General features: G+C 54.0%; 1 protein-coding gene across 1 annotated transcript; it reads left to right on the top strand.

Moving 5' to 3' along the window:
• The first annotated feature begins 244 nt into the window (after positions 1 to 244).
• MYMK (myomaker, myoblast fusion factor) lies at positions 245 to 8,210 on the top strand. The gene is made up of 5 exons (XM_026094477.2): positions 245 to 421; positions 1,954 to 2,068; positions 4,941 to 5,089; positions 6,346 to 6,462; positions 7,660 to 8,210. Exons 1-5 carry the CDS (start codon positions 287 to 289, stop codon positions 7,804 to 7,806), a joined length of 663 nt encoding a protein of 220 aa, XP_025950262.1. The 5' UTR covers positions 245 to 286; the 3' UTR covers positions 7,807 to 8,210.
• Positions 8,211 to 8,511: the final 301 nt, after the last annotated feature.

Here is an 8,511-nt window from a genome sequence, read left to right as displayed (position 1 = left end):
AGCGCGGCGCCTGCTCCCGCGGCCGGCAGCACCGAGCATCTGTCGCTCGGGGCCGCCGGCTGCGCCAAGAATTTGGCCGCTGAAGGGAGGGATGGGGGGAGCCCCGGGGCAGGGCAGGCCACAGCTGCGCCGTGGCAGCTGTCCCCAGCCGGCATCGCCCCGGCCCCGGCCCCGCAGGGCATTTAAATTTTAAAGCACGCTTGCTCCAGCTGCTTCGGGAACCCGCCGCAGTGCCGCTCGGGCCGGCTCCAGGCTCTGCCGCGCGCCGCCCGCTCGCGGGGCACCCATGGGCTCGCTGGTGGCCAAGCTCCTTCTGCCCACCCTCAGCAGCCTGGTCTTCCTGCCCACCGCCAGCATCGCGGCCAAGCGGCGCTTCCACATGGAAGCCATGGTCTACTTCTTCACCATGTTCTTCGTGGCGGTAAGGTCCCCGGGCGCTCGGGTGCCCCGCGAAGGGCTGGGGGGTCAGTGCCGAGGGAGTCGCGGTGGTCGCCCCCAGAGTCCCCGTCTTCACTCCATCTCCCCCACGTGGGATGCGGAGTAGCTGCGCTGGGATTCCTCGCTTTAGGATGTCCCCAGGGGTGTCCTTCTGCAGAGTTTGGGGTGTTTTATGGTCTACAGCTGTTGTGAAGTTGGGCAGAGGGGTCTGGGCACCCGGCGTGATTTATTTGCAATGTTTCGGAGTTCTTTTCCCCTCTCGTTTTTCAGCTGGTAAGTGGCCGTGCTGAATTTGGGGTTCAAATTGTCTTGAGAGAAACTTGCTGTGTTTCTGCCATTTTAGCCAAAAGCACATAGCTGAGTTATTGATTTTGCAGTCGTTAAGTGGTGATGTGAATAACGCTGGGGAGTTTCTGCACCGGGAATGGGAGGAAAATCGAGAAAAATGATGCTAACCCTCCAGCCCGGGGCTGGAAGGGGCTTTCCCCGGGCTCAGGACCCATCTGCCTTCCCTCGTCCCGAGAAGGACGAGCGGGGAAAGCTATTTTCCTGCACCCACGCACTGCTGGCAGTGAGGTGCCCTGAGCTCGCACAGCTGCTCAGCGATCCCATGCCCACGCGGGCTGCGTTCCCCCAGGAAAAGTTTCCTTTTAACACCATGGCAAGGCTCTGCTGAGAAACAGTCCGGCAGCCTAACTGATACTGCACTTATCTCTTCTCACGGCGTTCCACGGGGATCGTCGTGTCCCTTGCACAGACAGACAAACCGAGGCAGGGAGGAGACAGGTGCTTTTCCCAGCACAAAAAGCCCTTCCATAGCAGAGCCAAGGGCAAAACGCAGGGCTCCGAACTCCCCGTTTGCTCTTCCTAGGGATCCACCACTTAAACCTCCATTTGGAGCACAATACAGGGAAAAAGAAAAATTCGGCTACTTCTGTAAAAACTGTAAGGACTAGTCAATAAAAGTGCAAATGAGGCCTCCCCGCCGGCCCCCCAGGGAAGCCGCACAGCTACGATTTCATTTTGCACCGTGCTGGTGTCCGCTCCACCTCCCGTAGACGTCAGCCAGAAATTTGGCCCGTATTTTCAACGGGAGGCGGAACGGGGTCGTCCACGAAGGGTCTGAAGAGGCGAAAGCCGGGCGCGAGGGAGGGCAGGCAGCTGCCGGGGCCGCGGGAGGAGCCACGCAGTGCTGCAGCTGCTGCGGTTGCCGAAGGTGCTTTGCAATCAGGAGCGGTGACGTTATCTCGCAAACACACTCGTGGCTGCACAGCCATCACCCCGGTCGGTGCACGTGAGACTCCAGGTTTCTGCTCCTGGGTGGCCCTGGCTTGCAGGGGCCACGCAAAGCCCGTCTCAGACCACCTAGCAGAAGTCTCTTCTTTTGCCGTAGTTGTCTGTGGGAAAGCAACTAGGTATTGATAAAAAACGAGGATTCAATTGCCGTGATAAAGACTGCACATTGGGTCCGGATCTGTAACGCGCTTTGCAACGCTCTGTTTTTCCCCCCAATAGATTCACCACGCGTGCGACGGCCCCGGTTTGTCAGTGCTGTGCTTCATGCGCTACGACATCCTGGAGTATTTCAGCATCTACGGGACGGCCCTGTCCATCTGGGTGTCGCTGATGGGTGAGGCCGGCGCTCGGGGGCTGCCCGGAGCCGCATCGCAGGCTGGCGCGGCAGCTGGCGGTGGGGTGGCCGGTGGGGACAGTCCCCAGCAATGCAGCTGCCTTTGAGCTGCCATCTGCGAGGCTTAACTCAGAGGCAGCCTCTTCTGCAAGCTGGGCTGGGCTTTGGTCTGTTTTTATGTAGTTCATGCCCTGGAGAGCCATTGCGCTCGGTGCTGTACAGACACGTACGGCAACTGTCTTGAGCGGTGGCTGGAAAAGTTTTGCTCTTGGAGACAAACAGATTTCTGGCGCCCAGTATTTGTGTTAGTTGGGTGTTCTGCTGTCATCGGTCCTTATGCATCCCTTAAAAAGTGGAATTCTTTCTTTCAAACTGGAAAATAACACACACAATCTTGAACTTTAGTTGCAGACTGGACAGTAGTACGAGACCACTCAGTTTGACACCTCCTGTATCAGAGAATCTCTTTTTTCCTCATTATCCCCACGTGGGGCCTGTTGGCTTGTCGGTCCCCAGTCTGCCTTCCCGAGCAGCGTCCACTCTGGACTTGAAGGCATTAAGAAATGGAGAATCTGCCACTTCCCCTGGTAGCACACACATCGAAGGAGCTTAGTCAAAACACAAATATATCTCCTTGGTTTATCAAAAGCCAAGTCTAGGCTGAGTGGAAATAGTAGATCGGATTTGAAAAAGGAGACAGATATATCACTTGCTTTTTATTAAAAATTTGGATTCTTCTCTCCCTTCTCTGTTTTCCCCTCTTTTGTTTCTCCTTTGCCACTGGAACAAGGTATAATTGAAATAAGAAAAATGAGAGAACTAGAGAAGGGTGAAACCTTCAAACTTTTTTTTATTTTCCAATTTTGCCAACTTTTTTTTTTGAGGGAGAAGGACAGATGAGACTTTCTGACAGGGAAAGAGTAAGAGGAGAGAGGGGAGGGGGCAGTCGCCTTTCAGACACTAATGTTTTGCTCCTCAAATTCGCCCCATCCCTAGCAGCAATCCCGATTCCAGCTTACTTCCCACCAGGAAGGTCCCCAGCCCTCCAAACGCTGGTGCGGGCTCGTTGGGCCCATGCACAGCCCAAAACACCAGCAGGACTTTTACCTCTGCCTCTCCGGTCTCCACCGACGGAGGAAGAGCTCCAGCCTGCCGCTGCCCCTCTCCGGCAGGACACCCCAGGGCAGCACCTCCGCTCAGGCTCCTTTTCCTCCTCCCTTCGGCAGGAGCACCTGGTCCCACAATACGGGGAAAATGAGTGATTAACCTTAGAAATGTCTCCGTTCACCCAAGGTCCGAGTCCTACAGGTTTCAGGTGGCTTCTCTTACTGCCCATAGCAATTTAGTGCTCTCCATAATAACTTGAAAAAAAAAAATCCCAGCCAGACAGATCATCTCCCAAGGACATTTTTCAGTAGACAATAGCAATGTCAGGGTAGGTCAGAGCTCATCCAGACACTTTGGCTCCTTGCAGCTCGATTTGACTTGATTGCTTCATTACTGCATTTAAAAAAAACTCACAAAAAAATAAAGATCCCGGACTAAGATGTTTAAAATATTGACCCACAGGGAAACCGAGATTAAAATGCGGACATTATCCCTTAGCCAAACTCCCTATAAAAACGCGATCCAAGGACATAGAAGGTGTGGTGACTAAAGCGCAGGGAAGCCTCCCGCGCTGTGGCTTGTAAAGCCCGAGTGCACATGTGCGGACGCAGACCCTCGGGCACGCTTCCCGGAATGCAAATCCGGGACAGCCATAACACAGCTGTGCGAGCTGGAAAAGCATGGAGCCTACTGGGATCCATAACTTTTATCAGTTATTACCCCATTCTGTGCTAAACAAAAGCCTCTAATAATTCACTCGCACTGGCAACTTCGAGCTTCCAGACTCCAGGCAGGTGTCTGCGCGGTTCGGCAGCCCCATCCCGGCCCTGATCGCAGCCGGCTCGCAGCTTTCCAGGGCTCGGCCGGAGCAGCCCTCCCGGAGCGGGGTAGCTGGTGGCTGGAGCAGGGCGAGCCAGCAAGGTTGGGCTGGGTTGGGGAGGTAGTTAGTCCTTAGACTAACCAAAGAGGCAATTGCTGGCTCACCAGGTCTGGGCCTTCTCGGTCCGCCTGGGAAAGGGAAGGAAAGACAGAAGGAGGTTCTGCCGGTGAAGTCGGCCCAGCTGCCACCCCCCAGAAGGCCTTAGTGGGCTCTTTGGCTTTTGCAGAGCCAACGAGAAGAGTTGGCTACTCATCTCCCGTTGAAAGCAACGGCAGTTGCATGAGGAGGCTCTCTCCACGTCCTCTGCATTGGGCTCTGCTCTGAGGTACCGCAGTCACCTGCAAAGCCCGAGTTTGCTTTAGGAAAGGATGCTCAACACCTTCACTTCCAGCAGGTTTCAGGGTCCATGGACTAGAGCCACAGGCTGTACCAAACCCAGAGCCATTGAACTTCTGCAAGTGCCTTCTCCATCTACACACAAAATGCCTGAGCTCACACATGGTCACCTCTCAGTCCATGGGAGCTGACTCGGGCTGGGAGGAGAGCAGGGGAAGGAAAGGAAAAACAGCTTAGAAAACCTCCTTTTAACTTCCACACACAACACTGAATTTTACACACTTAACATCAGCTCCTAGACCCACCGCTGTCTTCTCATATACCTTGAGATGACTTCTTTTGCCCCCTATGTGACTCAGTTTCCCCAACTGTGAGACATAAGAGAGGCAAAACTCAGGCCTGGATCAAATACTTAGCATCCTTGCAGCAGACCCAGACAGACTTCAGTAAAGCTTTAAACATGCGATAGAGACGCCAAGTCATCTGCCCCATGGTGGGAGGAAGGGCAGAGGAGATGGCCTGATGCTCCCTGTTGTTTGTGCCACACAGCACTGGCAGAGTTCGATGAGCCCAAGAGATCCACCTTCGTCATGTTTGGCGTGCTCACCATAGCGGTGAGGATCTACCACGACCGCTGGGGCTACGGCGTCTACTCGGGACCCATCGGGACAGCCGTCCTCGTGATAACCGTGAAATGGGCAAGTATGAAACCGCACGGGCACTTCACCGGGGCTCGAAGTCACTGTCGTGCAGCTGGTCACGCCATTCCCCAGCCTGCCTTGGGGAACAGACCCAGCTTTCCCTGGTCGGAGGGCATCTGACCTGCAGGAGAGAGTGCCAGGAGAGCAATTTCCTTCTCTAGCTCCAGCTCTCAGGGTGCAGGTCATCAAGGTGGTTAAACGGCACTTCTCTTGCAATCAAAGCAGCAAGCAGGCAGACAGCACACAGTTTTTGTGATAAACACCAGATTCAATCAGTCTGAACAACCCACCGCATCTCTTGTTCCTGCATTTCTAATCATGAGGAACATATTTACGGGTGTTTTACAACTGCTGAGGGGTAGAGTGCCCTGATAAATTGCTCTGAAGCCAATGGAAGATGTGCATAAAAGGCAGTGATAAAGTGGGAAGGAATCTGCCCAAAATCTGCCTGAATCTGGCTTGCAGCTCCAGGGATGACAATCACATAACTTCTTCCCAGCGTACGCACCGTGCACAGCAAATATTGCTGTCCCTGATCAGCATTATCCGGGAGCGAGCGCATGTGTCGGAGTCATTAGCAAGAGCGAGCATGTCCGTAAAAGGGAAAGGTGAAGGATTCAGTGATGGAACAAAAATTGCAGGAAGACACTGCCAAGCATCATGGAAATTCAGTGATCCAAACCCCAGCTAAACGCTGTCACTTAGCCCTGTCTACAGCACTGCCGCGAGCCAGCACTCCCTTCGTCATTACCGTCATTAGGGACTGAATTACAGCAGCTAATACGGGCTGCAGCAAAGGTCCCCTGAAATCATGTCTGCGCAGGGCAAGCACGCAGGGAAAAGCAAATGGATAAGATGGGGAAGGGGACAGGCATATTCCTTCCATTCCCAGAGGGATGGGCACAGAGATCACCCCACATCCTCCAGCCCAGGGAGCTTGTGCTGATATCCCCTCCCTCCGGCCCCGTTTTTGAGGCACAGACAGGGCTTACGAGGCACAAACTTCCCAAGCTGGGTTTTGGGCTGGATATTAGGAAAAGAGCTTTATGATCCAAAATGAAATAGCAATAGACCAGGGGATCCAGAGCAGCACCCAGGTGTAGGTACTTCACCCTACAGATGGATCCTTTTGCCTCAGGGAGCTGGTTTAGGGGCTTTGCTTGGTTTTATTTTAACATTCATGGGATCTTTGAGATGCTGAGCAGCGAGTTAAACCCGGGTGAATAGGCTTGATGTGTTCTCTTTCCTTCCAGCTCCAAAAGATGAAAGAGAAGAAAGGTCTATATCCAGACAAGAGTGTCTACACACAGCAGATTGGTCCTGGCTTCTGTTTTGGGGCATTAGCACTGATGCTGAGGTTCTTTTTCGAGGTATGTCTTTGCACAATAAATCACACTGACTTTACAACGTGTAAAGGACACTACCAAGATAGAAGATTTCCCCCTTACACCACTGCTCCGCCTCCAGCCTTGGACAAAATTCAACTCAAGCTCTTGTCTACAGGGTTGGTACACCTTGGTCCAGCGGGACAGAGAGGGGTTCACTCCCTCCCTGTGCCCATCCCAACGCTCAGCTCGTGCCCTGCTCAAGCTGCAGTTAATAAGGTTGATCAGGAGCAACGTAGAGGGGGCCGCTGGTCCGCTTCCCTCCCACAGGCGAGTTTACAGCAGGACAGGCCGCATTTTCTTCAGACACACAGTCTTTGAAATTATTTTGTTGAGTGTTAGTGGCCTTTTTTGGAAGCGGGGCACGGGTGATTTAAGGACACCTCGCAAATCCATGGCAGGGACTGGATATGACCTCGGCACGGCCCGAGCCAAGGCTTACTCACGCCAGTGCAGAGACGCTCACTTGGCTCCCTGGGGCGTTGGATCCGGCTTTTAACCTTTTGCTCTCGCCACTGGCCGATCCTCTCTCCCTGCGTAAAACGCTCTGCCTCCTGCGCCCCGAAAGGGAAGGGGAGAGGAAGGAGATAACCCTCCTGACACAGCTGCTAGTCGAGCATGTGTTCAGCCCTTGCATTACTGCTGCTCTGTGCATTGGGAGCTACTAGATACAACTTCACAGCACTCCCCAAGGATTATTTTTCAAAGCATTCGGTAATTGCAAATTCTAGCAGAACATAAAAACGTCACTTAGCAGAAACTCCCTCCCCCCTTGCGCCCCATCCTCCCCTCCCGGCTTCTCTACTTTGTCCTTCGTGGGGTAATGAAACACTTCATTCAAGGACCGGGAAAAGTGCAAATTGGAATGTGCTAAATCCACTTTGCTTTTCCGTTGCTGCCTTTTTTAAGGCTGGAAAGCCTTTCTTCCCCAACAGCAAGAGGAGGCAGAAGTCTCAGGACTTTCTCTCCTTTCCTTTTGACTACTTTTAGAGATGTAGTGGTAGAGCTAAGCCAGTGCCACCAAGGAACAACCGAGAGAGGAAAGGCCTGAGCAGAGCTTCATGGTGGCCTCAAATCAGGGTTGGGGGCCACAAAATAAATTAAACTCCCCCCGCGAGGATAAGGAAGCCCAAGGGCACCCAGTTGCCCACAGGTCTCCCTAACGCAGTGTCCCCGTTGCAGGAGTGGGACTACACCTACGTGCACAGCTTCTACCACTGCGCCTTGGCCATGTCCTTCGTCCTGCTGCTGCCCAAGGAGAACAAGAAGGCCGGGAGCGCTGGGACTCCTGCACGGCTCGACTGCTCCACGCTCTGCTGCTGCGTCTGAGGTCCCCCAGGCAGCCAGGGGCATCTGCACTGATCCCAGCCTGCTCAAGGCTTTCTTACGTGGAAAGACCTCGTCTTTCCACCACCAGCCCAAGCAGAGGCTGTGCTTCAAATTTGCTGCTTCTCCTTGGAGAAGCACGGGTTTGTCACGGAGAGCTCGTGGCTGGAGAGCGATGCTCTCCCTGGCTGGGGAGAACGTGCAGGAGACCTTCACGTCTCTCCACGCACTCTTGGGGCTACATGGCCTCTCGGGTGGCCCCATTTTTGCTGGCCTGCAAGGCCTCGCGTTCTCCCTCGCATGCGTGTTTGCAAGCCGGAGCACGCAGGGCCGTGTTTGTGATGCCGAATTAACAGAATCTGTATTTTTGTGAGGATATTTACTATTTTATTTATGTATGCCCCTGATGTAAATAATGCATATTAACAAAGACTTTGCAAGTGTGCAGTACCCAGCTCTTTAACGGTGCAACAGACTCTCTAGCCCGGCTCTCGCTCGCTCCTGCTCAGCCGAGGTCGGGTGCCAGCACCGAAGGGGAGCTCCCGGCACCCCTCCTCCCCTGCCTGCAGCCCTCCGCTGCCAAACCCGCTCCGGCCCGAAGTCAGCGGCAACATTGGGCACTTTGTCTTTGCAAACCTGCTTGGATCGCACGGGCAGCAGGTGCGCTTGCAGAGAGGCTCATTAGTATGGAAAGTACATGGAAAATTA

The sequence above is a fragment of the Dromaius novaehollandiae genome, chromosome 20 (genome assembly GCF_036370855.1).
Source record: "Dromaius novaehollandiae isolate bDroNov1 chromosome 20, bDroNov1.hap1, whole genome shotgun sequence".
Taxonomy (NCBI): Eukaryota; Metazoa; Chordata; class Aves; order Casuariiformes; family Dromaiidae; genus Dromaius; species Dromaius novaehollandiae.
The sequence above is the reverse complement of the archived record's forward strand: the minus strand, read 5'-3'. Positions and strand labels throughout refer to the sequence as shown.

Excerpts from the sequence above, each read along its gene's own strand:
- MYMK (XM_026094477.2), top strand. The coding sequence starts at position 287 with ATGGGCTCGCTGGTGGCCAAGCTCCTTCTGCCCACCCTCAGCAGCCTG. Across the intron at positions 422-1,953 it reads TCACCATGTTCTTCGTGGCG|ATTCACCACGCGTGCGACGG; the intron begins GTAAGGTCCCCG and ends TCCCCCCAATAG. Across the intron at positions 5,090-6,345 it reads TCGTGATAACCGTGAAATGG|CTCCAAAAGATGAAAGAGAA; the intron begins GCAAGTATGAAA and ends CTTTCCTTCCAG.